The following is a 22,113-nucleotide window of genomic DNA, read 5'->3' on the forward strand; positions in this document are numbered from 1 at the left end:
TTCATGTAGGAAAATGGGGAAAAAAATGAAAAATTAGAGAGCAGGCACAGAAGGGAGGAAGGAGAGAAAGGAAGAACACAGGCTGAGCAGAGTGGTGGCCAGCCACAGCAAATGGACCACAGGCAACCTCTAGACTGCTCAGCCACAGAGTATGTGTGTGTGTGTGTGTGTGTTCCTTCAATAAAAACAGCGCCTAAGGTTGCTGAAAATTTGGCAACATAAAGACACATACCACAGATCCCACAGCCAAATGTACATGAAGAGATGCCATGACCCACACATACACACGCACACACACACAGCAGTAGCACTTACTATGCAGGGCAGGGCTGTGTGTTGCAGAGATGGGAGCCCAGTGTCGGTTTGGTGTGATGATTACACATAGTGGAGTTGACCTGAACCTTCTGGTCCTGCAGACAAATGGCCTTAGTTGAAATCCGACCTGATGGAAAAAAACATGGAGTGAGAGATGGTTGTTGTATCTCTTGCATACAATTTGAAAACATCAGCATTCATGCCCACAACATGGAAATCTATAAAGGTCAAAATTGTAACTGTAATGGATTAAAATCTCTGTTAAATCAGTCTGTTGTCATGTGAGCTGCTGCGGCTTCTTGAGAGAGTAGAGCAACACACACACACACACACATACGCATGTATACTCACACACACACATACGCTTGCACGCTCACACGATCCTCTACTGACAAGTGAGCAGGGGGTTGCTGTGAATCTTTAGGGACCAACAGAGGCTGAACTTCTCAGTTGACAAAGGTGCTTTTCATTAGCCTTAACACACTTCCTGGACCACTCTCTACTACAGGAGCTGTATACAATACAAAAACACACTCATACACACAAAGAGGCAGATACAACATACACAAACATACAGATAAAATCTGACACACGTGTACATAGAGTACACACATGACCACACACATATGTCAACCTCTTTTTTATCAGGGCGTCTACAGGTATGACCAAGTTAAATTTAAGACATTTCAAGACCATTTAAACACAATTTTCTGTGAAATTTTCGGCGGACTTTTCATTGTGTTGCAGGATAAAGCTAGTGTTATAATTATTACAAAGAAAAAAAATAAAGATAAGACCTGTGTCATTCTATGAAACCCTATTTGACCACTGCTTATCAGCATGTTTGTAGTTTTAAACAATATGTTCTCTCATTTATCCCTCATTTATCCATTTCTTACAATTCTGCTCTTTTGTTTTTGGTTTTAGAAATGGTACCAAAAAAAGCACCCACCATACTCTTTATATACCAAGTGTTGCTCTCACTACAGCCCCGTGCACTTTGCTTCAACATGTAGAGAATTCCAAAGCTTCACCAGCCTGCTGTGCTTGGTAACTGTTGCTGAGCAATGATTGGAAAACTGCTGGTCAAGGGTGGGGTTTAGTAAATGGTAAATTTACACGCAGAGTTTTTATAGTTTTTTTACAGTCTCACCTCCAGCACATGGAGCAGAGCAGTCAGAGCGCACCACACCCCAGCTGTAGTCAGGTTTCCTCTCAGTGCGAGGCAGTGTGTACTCCCACACCACACCTGGGTTCTTCCCCTGCAGGAGGATCTATCACACAAGAACACAGAAAGTCAGTGAAGTGTCACATGTGTGTATGTAGTTTGTCTTAACCATTTTTCATCCAGAAAAAAAGGAAAAAAAATCATATCGAGCATCACCCTGTTTCACATCATTATCAGGTTTCATCCACTACAACAAGTTTTTCCCTGGTTCTTGTCGGAGCTCGAACCAGCAACATTCCTCCTGCAAATCTCTAGGCTACCAGAGCATCACATCATGTGATATCGATCCAGTCAAAGCTGATCAGATTGACGGTTGTGAGGAGCAGCTGCAAAAAGCATACCTTCACACAGAGAGTAAGGAGTGATTAAGTTTCACTCTCATTGCACCTGGTGGTCTGCTGCTCCATCTGTGCCCAGAGTACGATCTGCGCTCCAAGAGTGTGGTGAAATCAGTTCTTAAACAGTGTATATATTCTAACAACGCTCCTATTTAACAGTCAAGTTTCAAAAGTAGAAATAAATATGCGCCAATAGATGTATTAATCATAGCAAGCTGACATGAATAAATTAATATGACATACACCCTGTTTCTGAGCCAAACTGTAATGAATATATCAACGTGTTTTCTTCTGTATTGGTCGAAGTCCAAGAATCTATACAGTGAGTCCTACACTGTACAAAGAAAAAGGTCCATGTGCAGTGAAAGGAGAGCAGAAACAAATGGCCCATCTGTTATGGATTCTAGTGCAAGAGAGTAAAGGTAAGACCACTGACAACGTGGCAGCCTAATTTAGCCATTAAGGTCCCACTGAGCTGTTAGATCTACTACCCACTAACCAGGAGGTTCCAGAAACATTAAGGAGAGCTTTGTTCCCTCTCTAGTCCAAACTGGCTGACCACACTTTTATAAGGTCAGTTTATTTGGACAGTGCAAAGCACATATGAGGGACAATTTCCATTTCCTACCGAGAGTTAGCTTTTTTTTTTTTGCCACATCCTTTATTCTGGCTGGTGATTCTGAGTTACCTTTTGAGTACAGGAGATTTATTTGGACACTCAAGTCAAGCAGAGACTAACAAAGGAATGAAAGCAGACATTTCAGGAGAAGCATCAGGCTATCATTAAAGAAACCTCATGAGAATTCACTGCGATGGTGAAGAGTTTAGTTTGAGGCACATTTACATAGTCAGCTAAAAGTGTGTCATTTCAAACCATTTCAAAACACTGCCCTGGACTGTTTTCAGTATGCTTCTTTAACAGTCCACCTTGGTTTAGTTCAGGTTGGGTGGGTATTAATCTTTAATCCATTTGGTAAATTGTATTAAGTCCAAACTGTCAACAGGCATTCCAGTGCCTGAAAAACATATCAAGTCTATCAATATATGTAATAACGAGTTTTGACAAGTGTATTTTCTTTGGGGTATATCCTAAAGCACGAGGAATCTACCATCAACCATCCAACTCAGAAAGCCAAACACCTCCTGGGTTCAGTCCACATTCAACAGTCCTGGGGCGCATCCACTGACTGGACCAATCACCTTCTGCTGCATGTTAACTGTTCCATGTGTACACTCGGCTTAGCTCCAGACAGGAGGCAAAAAGAGTTTATGTTTATGTGGAGAGAAGCAAGGAGCTCTCTAACGTCAGACAAACATGTAGGGTATATAGACTCATGACCAGCTGAGGGACAGCCAGGCACATTCACATGCAGACTATAATACATTTAAACAGAGTGGTGTGGAAACAAAGATGTGAAGTAAAGATAATGTATGAGGAGAAATGGACATGTGTATAAAAGTGTTTTAAAATCCACAGAAAGTTAGTCATTGTAGTTCGACCATTACAGCAATTTGAGTCAAAAATCCAGGCTGTTCTCATACACTGTTCATACATTTACCTATGAAAAGTAATGCACCGAAATTCATATACACCACATGTAATCATGAGTCAGTAATTTGTGTATAACGATCCTATTTGGAAAAGCTGTGCTCACGTGACCAATGTACCGAAGGGTGTCTAGAAAAAAGTGGTCCGTGTGAAGTGGCAGATTGGGGTTTTGGATGGGTCACAACAGGAGATCAGTGTTTGGAAACTTCATGTCATATTTAAGTATGTAAAGTTATTTTTTTCTTGTCTAAACCTAAAAACACCCAATCATGTTTTTTTCTTTTTCAGAATCCAAACCAGAGTGTCTTTACTTGCCTAAACCTAACCTTCTTAACTTTAGGTTTTGTATGTAACTTAATGTCAATGACTTTATTAAATTATTCGTTTGCTGCTAATTTCTAGGATGTCACACGAGCCTATGTTTTTTACTGACAAAACCAAGTATCCCTTGTGGACAAGTAAAGGTCTTGAATCTTGAATCCATGGGCATTGCCAACAGGAACTGCTAATAGCTAATTTGACATACTTTTAATGTTGCTAATTTGTCATCAAAAACAGACTCAAAACACAAAGCTCAAGTTGAAGGCAATTCACTGAATCCATGGGATTAATATACTTCTTATTTGTGTCCCCCAAATCGTTACAGGAACTGTATTTTTGGATGTTTTGGGGTGAGATGAGAGGAGCACTTCTGATTTTTGACTGAAGAAGTGCCTACATGTCAGACTTTAAAAAAAACCCTCACGTTTATGTTATCTGTTTTCTTCACAGTTGTCATTTAAAACTCAGCCAAAGCTTCAGTTTAATCACACTGAATTAGGGCTGCATGCTAAAACCTGCTGTGCATATTATTCTGCCCTCATAAGAGAATCATGTAACTGAAATTAAGTGCATCCAAGTGCAGACACAGATTTCATTTTGGTAACACAACCAAGAAATGATAATAGACTGGAGCCGAAGGTCTGCTTAATTTTACATCAGGTAAATAAGACAAGCTGTGTCATGGGTGAGAATGGTTCAGCTCAAAACATGACTCATCCACATATACTGTAGAAGTTTTGTCCTCCTCCTGCCAGGGAGTGATTGAGCACACCTGCGCTCAATATGCTGATCAGGGACATGCAGTATACAAGGACTGGAGAAACCAAGTGTTGATGCCAGTGAGCCAGTTTGGCAGTATGGGTGCTGTGTGTTGAAATGAAGACTGAAGCAACTCAAATTAAAGTGCACCGGAGTAGGTGACCCTCTTACCCATTTTGGGGCTGCAGTGTGAAAGATTCCTTTTTTGTTAAATAGTTATTTTTACTGGACATCACTGACACCATTAAATCAATTAATCTTACTTTACTTTCTTAGTTCTTTTAGGGAAGTCCTTTTTTGTTAGCCTTTTTGAATACTTTTTGTATACATTTACCGCTTTGCTTTTGTGTTAAATGAATCACAGTTTGTGTCTACACGCTCACTCCGTTTGTCCATCACTTACCGCTAGCCACTAAAGTCCGGATTTTTTTTATAGTCGGTTTGTTTACCCACTGTCTAATAAACAAACCAATTCATAAACCTACCTTAAGTTTTAAAAAGTTTTGTCTGTCTTAAGGTTAAATGCAAAAATCCAGAAAGCCTTATTAGAGTGCTACCTCTCAAACCCCCACCCACACTATCAACATGTTCTTGGCCATCAGCCACAAGTCAATCTGAAGTTTAACATTTGGGTACATGTACTCTATTGCGAACTCTAAACTTGAGGACTTCTAGTCTAACACATTGAATGTGTGGGACTGGCTTCGTCTAAACTGTGGAAGAACCGTAGACACTTTGACACCTACACTCCCTTTGCTGATGCTAACCACTCAAACCAAACCCAAATCAAAACCCACTGCCATGAAGCAACTACCAGTACTACCCACACCATGACTTCATGCTTATTCAAGCAAACCAACTCTCACCAACATTCATGCTCGTTCACCAAACAACCACCAATAATGTGAACCAGCTGCTATAAAAACAACATGCAGGAGGATTTTTTTTATAATCCATTTAATAGAGGACCCACACATGAGTGACGCCTTAAAGCTTTCGAAACAACTGATCTCTCTTTCCTAAGCCATCCGCAATGCTGATTACACCAAACCAACCACAGCGTTAACATTGTCTAGCAGGAGAGACACGAACTTTCAAATAATAGTTTCAGACACATCCAAACCTGTCTCCTCTCCAGTTCTTTAGTCTGGGACATCTGCCGCCAAAGCTCATCCCCTGACTGACAACTAAACACCCGAACCAATAAGAAAAATTTAAATAAATACAACCAAAATCCCACAACCTCCTGCAAATCAGTCACAGTAGCAACAATGACTTCACGCTTGTTCCCACTTCATGGACAGAACACACACTGCCCCTGTGAACTCTTTGGTAGTCAAAGCAAACTAACAGCAGCAGCAAAATACTCTCTTGATATTAGTCAAAACACATAAATCCACCAAGGCTGTACAGCCAGAAAATAAATGAGCCGTATCCGATCTGACAGCACAAACTACTATCAGTAGGAACTGCATGTAGAGAACGAGTGAAACAGTAACCTCTGTCACTCAGAATTTATGTGCAATTTAATAATTCGACTAAACAGAATCATTGGTACCAATCTACCAAAACATGAGTGATGTTGGTGAGGTGAGGTGTCTGCACAGAGCCCAAAGGTTATTAAAAGGCAATATCCACCCAGAGACAGCATGTTCAGCCTGCTTTACCTTAAACTTAATGTAGTAATCTCAAAGGTTTTTATAAAACGTCTGTTAAGTCACAATCTATTGCTAAATAAGGTAACACAGTAATGTTTGAGCCCATGGCCCACTGATGAAAGACCCTGCATTTGCATTTTTATAAACTGGGTGTCTTTGGCAACATTCCTGGGAAAAAGGAGGCTCTCTTTCCACCTCCATGTATTCTGGTGACTTTAAATTCTTAGGAAGACATGCCCCAAGTGCAAACTGGCAACTAACATTACACAGGCAACACCATTTGGATCTCTAAATGCCTTAACATCAAAGGTGCCACCAAAAAGGAAAAAAGGAACCTTTGAGATTATAAATTAAAATATGCTTTAAAATTTGTCAAAACAGTATCAAGATACATGAATAAATGCATTAGAAGGCAAATGTGTTTCTTGATTGAAGTGTGCCATATGAAAAACAAAATAAAGAGCAAATTTAGGCATTAAAGTTTCTTTTTCAACATGTGGCAGTGAAACAGTTGTACACAGTGCTCACTTGACCTGAGTTATCCTCATTTCTTTGGAGAAGTGTTCATTAATGGCAAATGTTTGCTCGCCATTAAAGACTTTTATTTTCTAATATCGCTGCATTAATATTGCTACATGTTGAAAGAAACATACATTTCCTAGAGAAAAAATCAGAAAAATGTGCCTGCCAAGTTCATGTTGCGTAATTGATGGGAGTCTATCTTCCCACATCAGACCACAGAGTGTTTTCACAGCCTGACCGCCACACAAATCATCAAGTCGGGTGAGATGATAATGAATTAGAATGCAGCAGACACAGATATCAATCTCACATGTAAACCCATAACGTTTTGCCCTGGACTGGCATGATCTCACTTCACCATACCACAAAAATGTCAATTCAGAGGAAATGATCCTTTTTGGTATCCACTGAGACTTCAGCCATATGTTCTTCCTCCTCTTGTTAGCTACTTCTCTCCACCAGCTGAGCAGCTGTACAGATGTGAACACCTTGTCACAGTTTGCGTTCACACTCCTCAGATGTTTTTTTTCCTTGAGTGTTTCAAGCAGAGTGAGGGGTCTCTGAGTGATCGGCATGTATACCCTCCCCTGTGTACACTCTCACTTTTTCTGTGACAGCGCCAGTTAGGTAGCATGTGTGAAACAGATGAAGATCAGCAGTAAAAAAAAAAAACTCCACTCACTTTCCTTCATTTGGCTCTTTTCATTTGCAGTTAAAGTCCCTGTGCCCTGACCTTAACTTCTCACATTCAAAGAGTTCAATTGCAGAATTCTTTTCATCTTTACACCCCACCCCCAGCCCCCCCCCCCCCCCCCCCCCTCTATCCTTCTCTCTCTATCAACCTCTTTCTCCTTTTTGTAATTACAGGACATACTTATAGAGATTATGCTCGTGTCATCTGCAGATCCGCAGCATGCTACCGCTGAGTGCTCTGCTGGACAGATGTATGACTGGGACAAACAGACAAGCAGGAGGAGCACTGTCAGACTTAGTAAAGTCTCTTCTTTGAAGAATATTTAGGGCTATTACAACTTGGGTCTGGGGTCATTCTTCCTATCCGAACACTGTACTCCACAAACTAAGTGGTGGGAATGTGATGACCACAAGCTAAATGGTGGGAATGTGGTGACTTTGCTACCATAAAGTATGACAGGGCAAAACATACAAATGGTCTGACTATCTGGTAGGTTGTGAGCAAACCCACAGTTTGGCCCGATCATCTAAACCACTTGATTTTGTAAGTCAAACCAAAAGTGAGTGAAACCGTAATTGTCCCTAATGATCTCTCATTGCACAAGAAACCTGTGTGCATGTACAACCAAGTCCTGCAGGTCAAACTTGACAGAGAAATTGGCCTCCAAACTTGGTATTTGGAACACACAATTATACTGTTTGCTTTGGATTTCTCTTTCACATAAGTAAGACTAACCTCTTAGTTCCAAAAAAAAAAAAAACAACCCACTGCTTGTGTTTTGTGCCCCATTTGAGTGTCTTGCTCCGTCATCATGTTCCCAGAATTACTTTGGTGACAACAGTCTTATTACCAGTATGAACAAAGGCCAAATGTACAAGTGAGTCGAGTGAGGTTGTACTTAGGCATGGTGGTTCTTTGAGATAAATACTTACTCACCATGTTGTCCATCTTTGACGTGTTAGCATGCTATCGCTCAGTAATCTGCATTACCCATAAAGTGCAGTCAAGGCTGACGGGAATGTCATTCATTTGGCACTTATTACATCATAAACCAAGAGTTCTGGGAAGCATAAATGTTTGTCCAAACTTTCATTCCATCCAGTAGATGTTAAGATATTGGTCAGCATCAATGAAAAGCCGGTGGATCTCCAAAATCATGAGGATTCATCCTCTGAGCACCATGATTATCTGTGCCAAATTGTATGGCAATCAAGATAAGAGTTGTTGAGTTATTGCAGTCGACCAAACATCCAACATACTGACATTTCGAGTCAAGTCAATTCAATTTTTCCATATTTTCATCCCTAAAGCCACATTACTAGAATTCTAAAAAAATATTTTTTAGTTAAAAAACAATCAGAATTATCCATAAATATAACCATGCTAAATGAATAATCATAATCATGATCATGCTAAGAAATAATCATAAAATCTGAGGCAACTTCCTCTGACAATGACAATATTGGATTGTTGGTAAATCTGCATCTCTGTAGGCATTCATCTTGCAGAGGGAAATAACAATGGGGTGTCCAAATGTCAAATACAGTAGCTATTCTAAACTGCCCACAAACAAACCTCTCTTTTCTAAAATAGCTACGAAAACACTCAGACATTTCCTGACAGCCAAACAAGTGACCAGTCAAGCACTTTGGAAATTTCACCCTGGTATTCCTCTTGGATTTACAGGCAAGTCATTCCTGCTTTAACCACAGGATTTCAGTAGCCCAAGGGACTGAGGAGAGACTTGACTACCACTTCACCCATGCTGCAAGGGGGGGAAAAGTCTGCTCTTCACCTGGTTTCCACTTTTGTTTCCACGCCTAGGGTTCAGAGTTCAAGAGAAAATAAATGCTTTCACTGACAAAGTTATGTGAGAAGAACATCCCACACATCCCACCACCATTCACTTAAGCCTACAGAGTCATATGGATAATGACTCGGCCACTTGTGGAATATTAGTTTTGCTCTTAGGAGGATATGCCTGTCCAACATCACATTCTGCTGCATCAGGACGGGTAAAGACTCGCCCTCCCCTTGCAGCTCTGGTTTCTGACACACCACTGATTACAAACGTGAGGCAGAAAAAAGAACCACCAGCTAATAAATCACCTACTCTACTATGCAGAACATCTCACTTCAAGCAACCATCTGATTTTTTACTTTTTATCCCTGCCTGCCTCAAACAGGCAGTTGACTTAGGGATTTTACTCGCTCTATTAGCCGCGAATCACATGGCTGCAACAAAGCACTTTTGAGATCAGTGGCCATGGGGGCCACATCCATGGCTTTGAGTATGTGTATGGGGACAAACACGTGACTGTGTGACACTGGAGCCAGCAGTACCAAGAAACTGTACTGCATATAAACAAGGGGCAGGCTTCTGCCATGTGAGACTGAGCTGAATAGTGAAAGTGGCACAAAGGCTGATTTAGACTAATTGCACCACATCCCCCTTTTTCAGATGTCTGCATTATTGTCTGTGTCACTCTATTGATAGTGTAAGGATTGGTTCAACAAAATAACAAAAAAAAACATTTTCTCACTTACCCTAACCCTTAATCCTTCACCCTAACCCATATTATGATCTGATCGTGCAGGTTTATGTTTTTTATTTAATTTGTCCAGGCTTCAGGCCATCAGTTTCTAAAATTCCGCTACCATTACAATACAATGGAGAACAGCATCAAAATATTCAGACATAATAAGTTCTTCAATTTCATATAATGGTCAGTTGCAAGTTGACCCAGAGTGACACAGATGAACTGTTGGCTTTGATTTGAATTAAGATTCTTCTGATTAAAGCCTTCAATGCCACCCACCTATCCCCAGATCATCCCTGGCGTAACCAATCACCCAACACAATTAATTCCCCACAGAAGCATTACAGACTGTTACAACCACTCTGCTCTCCCTACCACGCAAACCTCTTTTTTTCCCATCTAAGCCTATTCATATCCAGACGTAAAGAAAAAAAAGAGGTGCGGCAGCTTTGCGAGGGACCCTGTCACTGTCAATTGCCACAAACGGACATCAACTGGCAGCGGCGGCTTACTTCAAACACCAGTGTCTCATTAGTAGGTCCAGCGGCATAAAGGCTCTCCGGCTTGTTGAAAGGGCGCTGGTAGTCGAACACAGTCCCACCAAAGTGGAACTTTCCCGGCCAGTCCACAGTCCAGTCCCCAGTCAGGTAGTACTTCCTCTTCAAAGAGCGGGCAGCCAGGTAGCTGGTAGAAACCTCCATTTCCTGAATGCGAATGCTGCGTGCCCCAGCTGGGACTATTACCATGGAGTAATACTCTGGGGGGAAAATGACAAGAAGGGAAAGTCAAGGCTGAATCATGACTAGATATGACATGACTGTCCTCTTATTCATTTGTCATATTTCATCATATAATCCAGCTACCCACGCATGCATACACCATCATCCCTGCTTTACCTCATCATCAGCTTTATCTTTGGTCCATGTGTATTACTGCACATGGATGAAGTGAATCAGTCCATTATGAAGTGGGATTAGATGGTTTTTCAGGGTCCCTTTTTGTCCACTTAAGTCTCCTTTTGTCTTGTAGAGGGACTAAGTTTATTCTAGCTAACATGCGCAGACAGACTGCAAACAAAGACAAGCTTACCGTTAGCCCTGTGTTGAAGTGTATATTGGCCCTTGAAGAACTTGCAAGTAGAGTTGTCTCCTTTACATATCCCGCAGGCGTCCAGAGAGGCCTTGGAGCCCAGCATCTGGTCACAACCTACTGCCTGCACATACACACAAAAACACATATGGCATCAATGTGCACAGAATTACAATTATGAGGAATAAACTAATGTGTTTCGAAAATCCAGGGGTTATTTCCACTGGTGTTAACACAGTGTTTTAGTTGCTGTAGTTTTATGTAACTACTGCATCTGACATTTGGTGAATAAGGACAGTACATGGTGGGTGATGTAGCACTGCTTCAAAGATTAGATGAAATGTGGGGAAAAGACAACAATATGCAATTAAATGGAGGCATTAAAGTTGTTAGATATACAAAAAAAAAATAATAATACTGTAACAAAGTGGGGAAGATGCGGCATCTCTCATAACACATCATTAGCCAATGTTTTACCACCTGCTCGCGTGCATTTCACTGCAACATTTAACATGATGCGGTAAATACATGCTGGAAAAATAAACAAAACTTTTTGATTAAAATGCCTTTGTGCATACTATATGCCATTACAGGACATATTGGCAAGGATTACTCCTCAAAGGGCTGCGAGTAAGGAAAGCAACATGACTGCTTTTGACAACTGGACAGGTTTTAAACAAATCCCCACTTTAACCCAATCCAAATCTCTGCAGTGAAACTGAAAGTAAACACACCCGAAATGTCCATTGTAATCATGTTTTGCACTGCAGCAGGTCAAAGAGTTGGCTCCATAAGATTTCATAAACATTTGGACTTTTTCCAACATTTGCTCTCTTTTTGTGGCAGGTGTTGCAACTACAAGTCCTGGTCATTGACACATGATATAACAGTTACGGACAATAAAAAGAAATAGGAGTCACGGGATACCAAGAATTAAGGTCAATATATCCTGGATTACACAGAGACAAAAAACATAGTCCAAGCATCTACAACCTGATGCTCCTTCCAACTACTTTTGAAAACACTTAGAGAGACCAACTCCCCAAGACCCAAGTGAGTCTGCAAAATATTCCAAGCTGCAGGGGTAGCATACCTAAAAGCCCCTTTTTTGACCAATTTAAGATGAACTTTAAGGACAGATAGCAAAAGTAGATCTTGAGAATAAGTCACAAACTGTAGACGGCTGCTTACAGCATTTTTTCGGATGGATAAATTTATATATAAAAGAGGAAAGGAATTTAAGAATTGCCTTTTAAATAAGGACATGCGTGTAATAAAGTATACGAATTGAATATGCAGGCCGGCCAATCTTAACATACAGGGAGCGATGGTGAGTGAGTGCCTTACGATTTGTAATAAACCTTAATGCTCCATGTTATACAGTATAGAAGGAGTGAAGGCATTGAGAAGATGCATGCAAATATAAAACACCACCATTTTCTATGCACTCTCATGTCATAAACAATCTCATATTACATTTTTCTACCAGTGCCACCAGGAGATAAATCTCAAAGAGGAAAGTTTTACTGTGCAGCACAGTGAATCTCGACAGACAACGTACCTCACACACTCCATCAATGCAGACATCTCCTTTGTGGTCAGAGCAGGAGGTTCCATCTTTGACCTTGCTGGACATGGCGAAGAAGAAGTCAAAGTCTTCTGCAATGCAGTACAGCTTACAGATGTCTTCATCTGCAGACAGAACATACAAATACATACAGCAATTATATTATCTCTATAACATCTGTAAAAAATTGGACTTGTTGGAAGGACTACACTTTAATCTACTGGAAACCTCTACACAGCCTATAAAACCCTATCAATGTTATTTCTTATGAACTTCTGTTCATAAAATGTCATCTTTAGGCTTACCAAATGAGATTAAGCATGGATGCTAAGAGCTGCATGTTGGGCAATTTTAGTAATTAGCATAATACGCTATTTAATTACTAAAATGGCCATAACTTTGCTTCTGGTTAACTTAAAAAGACTCTAAGAGTCCAAGTCCATGTTTGTGATGTCCAGAAACCCATCTAATACCATGATGAAGTCATGTAACCTTTCCTTACTGGCATAATTAGCATAAGTTACATAGCAAAGTGGGTCAAAATAAGGAAATGACTATTTTGACTTTTAGTCAACTTCGAAAGGTGATCATGGAATCTTAATGTATTATTTGATACCCAGATATCCTAGTCTTGTAAGAAAATACTGATGAGGTGAGCTAAATGTCACCCCAAATACTTTCCAGAGCTTGCAGTCCATTTGAGCCAATCAGGGATCCCCACTGTAGCTGCAAATGTAAGCAGCCAATCAGAGACTGCATTATAGTTGATGATATAGCATCCAGGCCGCTGCTTGCAGAACAAAAAAAGGCAGCTCCCACAGCAACAAGTGCTGAGTGAACCAGCCATAAGTGAAGTTAATTAAGTAACAGAGTCAATAACAACAATTAAACAAGAGCAAGAAGATGCACTCATGGAGTTTCTCCCAGGAAAAGACTTTTTGGCTGTTTTTCTATATTAATTTGGCAAAAGCTTGATTTGCAAACTGACTCTGTTGGTGACGGAGATGTTTACCGGTACAAATATAACGTTCATTATTGTTTCTTCACTGTTTTGGCTAATGGAGAACCAGATATGATAGGCTTCAAAGCTGGGGATCATGGCCATGCAGATCGGCGTTCACAATACTTCAGACAGACAACAAGGATGCTGACAGCTGGTATTCTGCTGTTTAGGACAGCTGGTTGCTGAATTAGAAATGCTGAAATATGCTGGCAACGCCATTGTATCGCAAAAAAAAAAAAAAAACATGCTGTTGTCAACAAGGAACATGTCACAATCAAATAGTTAACATAAATAAATTATATTTTTTAGACCTTTACTGTCTAACTGATAGTGTATTCGTGTAGTAGAAGCTAATGCTAACATCAGGATTGCAGGAGTTTGTCTGTCAAAGTGAGTACTCCCATCCACTGAAAGTGTTTGGGCTGGCAGACAATCCAGACTGATACAGAGAGAGAAACACAGTGTTAAGCTCATATCATCAGAACTGTCTTACCAGGCTACAGAAATCTATCTTTTGTAGTAACTAAATCTTGCAACCTCTCCTCGTTGGCATATTTATTAAGCGTGTAATGGTACACAAAGACAGTGACATGAGACTGTGGATGTTTGTGTCAAGGTCTCAGTTTCAGAACTGTTACACCCATGCACTCCTTATACATGGGTGTAACATAAGCCGATATATAATAGCCGATAAGCCGATAATGCAAATTGTATTGGCTCAGAATAAATGTTTGCACATTTATGTGAATATTTTGTGAAGAAATTGTGGTTATGTTTGTGGAGGCTTGTGACACTGTGGTGGGGATCCAGGAAGTATGTAGGTTAACCATAAGCTGTAAAAATAATGGACGTAGCTACCATGATTGCACCCAGTGGTTACTAATTCTAGTGATCCGCCAAATTTCCTCCATGACCTGGTACATTTAAAGTTACAGTGGCTACTGTACTGAAACCTATTACACACACACACACACACACACACACACACACACACACACACACACAGTATGTACAGCTCGTTCTAAAGCTGAATTGGAAAAGACAGGAACTGACTATGAATGCACCCAGGGGCTTTCGTGTGGGGCTACAGGTTTACTTTGTGGTTCAGATCAGTTATCACAGACAAGTCTCTACAGCCGTCTTTGATTAAAATAAATGATGGTGAAGGTGACTTGGCCCAAGGTCCCAGAAGGCAGTTCAGAATCTGTTCCTCTCTACATCTCCTCCCATTCATCAACAGCTTAACCAGGTCCGGGACGATGGCCAAACGCACTGCTCTCCTTCACTGCACTCTCTCTCTCTTTCTCTCTCTCACTTTGTGTAACAAAGCTGGCCCGTAGGCTCCCTTTTTAAATCTATCTCCACTGTGTCAGAGGGTGCAGGTGGCTACATGTCTCCCATGCACATTACACAGAGTGATCGTTTCCTCCAGGTTTTTGGCCCTAATCATTACAGCAGTAAATAGAGGTTGGCATTACAGAAACACTTTATAGAAAAGATTAGGATGAGCAGAGTACCGAATGAATAGATCTACAGAATTAAGGCAAGAAAAAGCTTGCCCAGAGCAATCTGCGATTTTCTGTGTATTTAGCAGCGTTGTATTCTTTGAACAATGAAATCTTTTTTCATGTGCATTACGTGCCAAGAATACAGCAATGATGTCTTCAAAATTCTTAGAAAGTACAGTGTATTTTTCAATTCATAGTTTACAAAGAAAGACAAAAAATCTCTCAATAACGGATGCAAGAAAAAATCATATCTAAAACATCCTCAAAGCAAATTATGCATTGAACATAAATGAGCCACGGGATTGAACAGACTTTCTACTTGTTGGGTCTTACATGAAAAGATCACCTTACCGTCTACTTTGGTGTAGGGCTTCCACTTGTAGTACCAGCCCCTGAAGGGCTTGCTGTTGTACTCAGCACACTGCTGGGCCCGGAAGTCCACAGCGTGTAGAGGGCATGGCCGAGTGTTACACAGCTGGTTAAGACGGCTGGAGCCTGCGCAAAATTTACCATTGTTCTGTGGCCTGGATGAAGACAAGACAAGACAAGACAGAAAGGAAGAGGAAGAAGAGAGAAAAATAAAAAAAAGGTTTACAGATCCAAAATATCCTGTTTATTTCATACAGCACACTTCTACCAATGTATCAATAAGGTGTCACAACAAGGTACAAAAAAGACCAAGTCATGAGCAAGACCAGAGTCTATCAAGGCCAAGACAAGTCTGTTCAGAATTTGAGGTGTTTACTGTATGTGTGTGTGTGTGTGTAATTTTCTGTGTGGTATTTTACCTTGTTCTTTATGAGCAAAAAACACGAATGGCTAAGGAGCTGATATCATTTTTTTTGACAATCCCCCATTTGTGGTAATAAAAGGACAGAGACAAGACCGAGAAAAAATGTGGTCACATGCAAGATGAGAGAAAGACCTTCATGATGTTGTCTTTACACCAGTCTCAAAACCAGGTACAATCTTAAACAGTACAACACTGTTAATAAGCAATCAAAATGAATTACATCTACAGCACTAAACCGAGTTCCCTAATGTGATACTACAATACAGATATGATAAGGCCAGCTGATCAGGGAGGACGACCCACAATGCACATGGGGCATTGTACTTGTGCCAGTTCTAGACATAAGGTACTTCAACATCACACACTACTGCCAGTTTCACACTATTCATCTAATCAACAATTAGTGGTGGCAACATGCAAGGCAGTCAACAAGAAGACTGCAAGTCATAAACATAAATGTAACAAGGAATCAGTTCCAATGTCCCTCATTAGCCCTGGGCCACATTAATATGTTGACATTTTCTAACAATGTTTTAAAGCATCCACACTTGTATATCAGTGTAAACAAGAAGCAGATTATCTACTCTGCGGTTCCATTACAGAAAATACTACACTGATCGATGAACGTAATCAGAGATTTCTTTGCGTGGACCAACAGAAAGGTGGAACTGTTACTGAAGGTAACACATGAGAATGAGGTGGTCAATGTGGCAGAAAACAGATTGGGAGTCACTGCAAAGCAAATACGGCAACATATCAGAGTGGTACCACTGTGAGTGTTATCCACATATCCTTTGTAATTTCAAACAAGAGGGGTGAAATTACAAAGGATATCTCGACCTAGCTAACATATTTTTTAGCTAGACACATTATGACTGATAAGACCCAGCAGGGAACAAACATGAGTGTCTCTATCATTGTTTTCAAAAGTTTCAATTTCTGCCTGTCCAGAACAAAATGCAACCCCAAAGTTTTCAAACTAAAACAGGATGAGCAGCATTTTCAAAGGTCTCAGTTTGTACGTGTTTTAATATAAAAACTTATTAGTGTGGATGCAGTGCTAGGCAATGTGCCCTAAAAGACTTTGAACAATGTCACCTGTGACATAATTGTGTAGAACCAAATCAAAATATTTTTAAGTCACCATCATGAAAAAAAGTAAGTTCAAATGTGCACATAGTGCAAGTTACTAATGTGTGTGTACAGTTTAAAGTAAATATCTTCTTCCTTACTGCCTCCCCGTTTAGTTTTCCAGTGCTCAATTTCATTGTCATTTTGCAGACTTATAAAAGTGTGCATTCACAAATTGCAAGTGTTTGACGAGAAAGAGCATGCATTGACTTGTTTTTAGAAAACTTGTAGAATGCAGGGCAGCTTTAAAGCTTCACTAGGCAACTTTGCACATCTCCCAATCAGTGTGACTGATGAGCCAAGACAAAGTCTTTCAGAGCATAATAAAATCCAAGATATCATCAGCTTGAGTCTCTTACATTTTCCATCATCCATGACAAATGTTCTGGCTTAATTCATCAAAATGACAGCATCTTATCAGTCAGTGTGGTTTCAGCCCTGATCTATGTGTAAATTAGACTTTTAAGCTGGATTAAAGATCACGTTGATTTAAAATAGGACTGTCAAAGAGACATTTGCATGCCACGTCAGATATTTCAATAGCAAATCAAATCAGCTCTTCCTTAACCACACAGGGATAGCTGGTACAGAACATAAACATCTCATGAGCTTTAATATGACATTAAAAAGATAAAAGCAATCGACACCTGTTAGCAAAAGAAGAGCAGAGTCTTGACATTTAGTAAACATTCGGATACCATGTCAGACTTCTCAGGTTTTCTCGACTCGTGCCAGGCATTCCAACACAACCACCAGCAGAGAAAATTGAGTTTAGCTATTTACCAAAGTGGCCTGCTCACACACAGGGAGACTGGGGACCCATGCTGATCAAACAACTCTAATAAAAACAATTCCCTAAGTGTTACAATGTAATGAAACACTTTGGGGAAAAAAGTGTCTAACAGAAAACAGTAAACACCAGGAGGATAATACAACAAGAGGCATATTTCTTTTGAATTTCCCTCACCAACTGAACAATATTGAAAATGTCTGCAATGAATGAATGCCAGCAACAATCAGAAGCACAACTGCATGTTGCTTCACAGCATTTTTATTTAACTCCAAGCGTTCGTCCCCTCCATTCAGACCTGGACTCAATCAAACTGTGACTTAGCTGCCAAGAGTGATGGAGCTCTATTCAAGGTGGGTGTGTATGTGTGTAAATCTGCTCTGTGCCGATCTCGCTTCCCTTGGTGAGGGTGGGGGGGTTGGCCCAGGTTTCGTAGGCCTGATCCTATTAAGACTTAGCGGCAGACAAATGCAGCCCATATGGTAATGTGCTTATGGCAGGCCAGTGGGGGACTCCACTGCATACTCCGTCAGTCAAGGCCCTCTGATCAGAGGCGAGCGTAGATGGGGGACAGTTAACTCGAGAAAGTTGAATGCACTTCATAGATTATAGACAGTCTGGCCCTGAGTTTCACAACACTGCTGGGGCCGTATTCATAAAGCCTCCTAGAACAAGGAGTTGCTCCTTGTGACAAAATTCTAAAAAGGTTCTTGGAAAAATTATATTTTCTGAGAATTTCCCCTTGCAGTTATGACTAGATCATAGTGAAGAAAAAAGTTATTCACAATGTATCTTAGCCCTTAAGAGGGCTCCTGAGGTGAAAAACTATTGAGAAGTACCTTAAAGAGGCTTGAGAATTTCTTGACAAAGAAAATAATGACAGAAAAACTAAGAGCTGGATAAAATCATCAAATACTGAATAACAGTGAGTTTCTAAATCACTACAGATTAGATCGCGTAGGGATACTGTTTGTGGTAAATGTGCTTACCTCTACCATTCAATGCCATAATTACAGAAATAAAAATTATCACAACAATAAGATAATTGGCAACTGGAAAAATGTAACAGTGCAGCAGTGATGACTTGGGGTCTGTCAAAAACTTCCATCAGCAGAGTCATCACAATCACAATCACAGCACTTTCTCGGTCTCATATTGTGATGAATTTCATTTCACTTTACACTGGGTACACTTTGCCAACTCAACCAGTCATACCTTTTTAAAAAAAATGTCATACCTAAGAACAATATCAACCACACTTCCACACTGCAATCCTTAACTTATCTTGACATCACACTGAGGAGATGTATGTGAGAATATGAATGTCTGAATCAGTGGGATCTGATATTGAATTATCCTGCCAGTGCATGTGATGTGCAAATGAGTCCATGTGAGAAAGGAGCAGGTAACTGTCCAGAAAATACATAGCGTGCAAGTGGGCATGTTGATGATGTTTCTATCACGTCGCTTGGAGAAACCAGTAGAAAACAAGCATCAAGGGGTAAAGCAGAAGTGTCATTTGCACAAGATGGCGATGAAAATGTCTAACTGGAGAGACGACAAGATTCAGGAACTTTTGTCAAAGTCGAAGCCAAAATTGTGTTGTTTACCAAATTACGATCCAACTACATGACCATGTCGTAACCTGCACCTTGCTCAGAGTTTCTCTGAGAATTTTCTTAAATCGGTCCTAAGCTTATAGAATTTTTTAGGCCTGCTATATTTTCCAAGGAGCTGGGGCAGCATAATGGTGCAGTGGTTAGCACTGTTGCTTCACTGCATGAGGGTTCTGGGTTTGAACTTGCTGGTCATCTGGTTCTCCTTGTGTCATCATGGCTTTTCTCCAGGTTTCCCTGCTTCCTCCGGCATGCAGGTTCAGTTAATTGGTGATTAATTGCCTTGGGGTGCGAATGTGAGTGTTAATGATTGTCTCTGTATTAGCCCTGTAATAGTGTAGTGACCTGTCGTAGGTGTATCCCGCCTCTCGCCTAATGTCAGCTTGGATAGGCTCCAGCCCCCCCGCCACCACCACCCCACCCCCCCACCCCACAGCAAACCTGAATAGGATAAGCTGTTATTGACAGTCAATAAATGAATGTTTCTCTCAGAATGTTTGCAAGTACAGTCCTTGGTTTCCCTCCCTGATATCTTCCTTGTTTTCTCCGCTCCTCTCCTACCCCTATATCATCCAATATCACTGCAACCGTAAATCTTTTTCCAACAGAAAAGACAGAAAACAGATATTGCAAGTTTTCAGTTTGGGTTTCAGTCATTCCTTTTCTGTCTCTACACCTCAACTCCAACACAGCCCTCAGGACCCTTAAGTATGCTTAAATGTCCCGGGAGTCCGCTCAATCTGCCCAGTGACAGAAGCTGGGACTAAACTCCTGTAGGTCAAAGGTCACAACGTCTAGTCTTGTCTTCTTCTTGAGTCACCTGCTCCCCCCCTGCCCCTCTATAAAGATCCACAATCTGCTGCTCAGCTACGGGCCTAACCCCTGCAAAACTCCTTTACAAGTCTAACGGGAGCCTACACCAAACAAGTTCCATCTAAGCACCATGGCCCCCTCATCGTAGACCCTTCACTCCCTTTAAATCGAGTGTGTGACAAAATGTGCTCCCTACAAAACCAGGTCAAGATTGTGAACCTAATCTCCTTGTTGGTGAGGATTAGGTTGACTGTGTTTGATCTGGCAGGTGGTCTACAGGGAGTGGAGGAGTGAGGAGAGAGGTGGAGGGAGGGCCGCGGAGAAGATTCATTTTCCGTCTCGGAGCAACTACTAGATGGGATGGATTTAATCGGCTGATCCAATAGAACTCTTTTTACAAGACTCAGCAAAAGATACATGCTGGCCTCATTAAATGGATGAGTTTGTTCAGAATTAGATGAAGGATTTTAAAGACTTCTCCCGCTGAGTGAAGATGTTGTACTAGGGCAGAGGTGAAAATGTACAAGATGTTTTGTGGTCAGCTTCCAAACAATGAAGATAGGTTTTCCCTAAAATTTCGAGGTCTGGATTCCCATCCTGTCTTTCATGCATATATTTGCACATACTGCAAGTCTGACAAGAATCTACACATTTCGAAAGTGTCCCGGATATTTGAGGACAGACTGTCCAGACAGTTCAGTTTGGGGGTGAAGATGACATTAGAGACAAGCAGTCAGATTCAGGCTAATCCTTCTTGTTCTGCTCAGATTAAGAGCAGAGGGGCCCTGCCAAAATAATCGCAGATTACTGGGGACAAACACACTCTGAGTCAGGGACTAAAACGTGACTCAGGGGTACATGCTGCAGCCGGGATCTGAGGTCTGACTGTGTTTGTGCAGCTGAATTCTTTTGGTGAAGATGTATGTTGTGGTGGTGGGGTTGAGGATTTTGCCAAAGAGGAAGAGAAGCCATATTAAGACATAGACCAGCCTCATTGTCTTCACATGATAATTCTAAGCAATCTGACAACTAGTTGGCCCTTTGTATGTTTTTGAAAATGGTATTATGACTTGGAGTTAATGTTTATCCCTCCCCATCTTTCCATCCCCTCTTTGTCCCACTGACCCCTTAACTCGCCATTTAGCAGCAACAACCCATTTTTTTCAGTGGCTGCTGCTACAAAGCACTCTTTAGTGCCACAAGAATGATAAATGAACTTGACAGCTAACCTGCTTTAAAGAGCGCTGTGGCCCTTTTTGGTCTGCCAGTTCTGGTGTATAATGTGTATCATATGAGGACCAGTCTGCCTCTGAAACCTTTTGGTCTTTGATCCCTTACGGGGATTAAGAGACGAGTCAACTGTGACGGACAAAATAGTCACATCGGTGTCTGCCTGCTAAGTAAGTAAGCAGTGATGAAACCAGTGGAGTAAAGAGAACGATATACAGTAGTGTAAGTGTCTAAATATTTGAAAGGACCCCTTAACAGAGTGGATATGATTAAACAAAAGAAAGTAAAAATCTAAAAGGCTACATTTTTCTCAAGAAAATGTATATGTGCTCAAGCTAAACCAACTGTGTTGAACATTCGAAGTAGCTGAAATATGTCATAGCTAAAGTGGAAATCAATATGAATTATTTAAAGAAGTTGAAGTAAAAGTTAAAATGGAAGTTCTGAAAGACGTTGAACATTCAGTTTCGTTTGGGGTGAAAGTACTGAAAGGATGAAGATTCAAAGGAAGAGAAAGAAAAGAAACATTGACAAAAGTTGAAAGTGTAGGTGATATATTGACCTGGAAGTGATAGTCGAAGTCAAAGTCCTGAAAGAAATTAGTGCAAGATCAAGCGTATCATGTGAAAGATGATGTCAGTTAAAGTGT

General features: G+C 40.7%; 1 protein-coding gene across 1 annotated transcript in view; it reads right to left on the reverse strand.

Moving 5' to 3' along the window:
* adamts18 (ADAM metallopeptidase with thrombospondin type 1 motif, 18) overlaps positions 1–22,113 on the reverse strand; it is a 74,340-nt gene that overhangs the window by 15,348 nt on the left and 36,879 nt on the right. The window contains exons 13-18 of the mRNA XM_042489163.1: positions 15,443–15,615; positions 12,575–12,705; positions 11,014–11,137; positions 10,437–10,681; positions 1,469–1,589; positions 316–442 (exon numbers count right to left, since the gene is read on the reverse strand). Of these exons, the coding sequence (XP_042345097.1) occupies positions 316–442; positions 1,469–1,589; positions 10,437–10,681; positions 11,014–11,137; positions 12,575–12,705; positions 15,443–15,615 (921 nt within the window). The remainder of the gene's footprint in view (positions 1–315; positions 443–1,468; positions 1,590–10,436; positions 10,682–11,013; positions 11,138–12,574; positions 12,706–15,442; positions 15,616–22,113) is intronic.

The sequence above is a fragment of the Plectropomus leopardus genome, chromosome 1 (genome assembly GCF_008729295.1).
Source record: "Plectropomus leopardus isolate mb chromosome 1, YSFRI_Pleo_2.0, whole genome shotgun sequence".
Taxonomy (NCBI): domain Eukaryota; kingdom Metazoa; phylum Chordata; class Actinopteri; order Perciformes; family Serranidae; genus Plectropomus; species Plectropomus leopardus.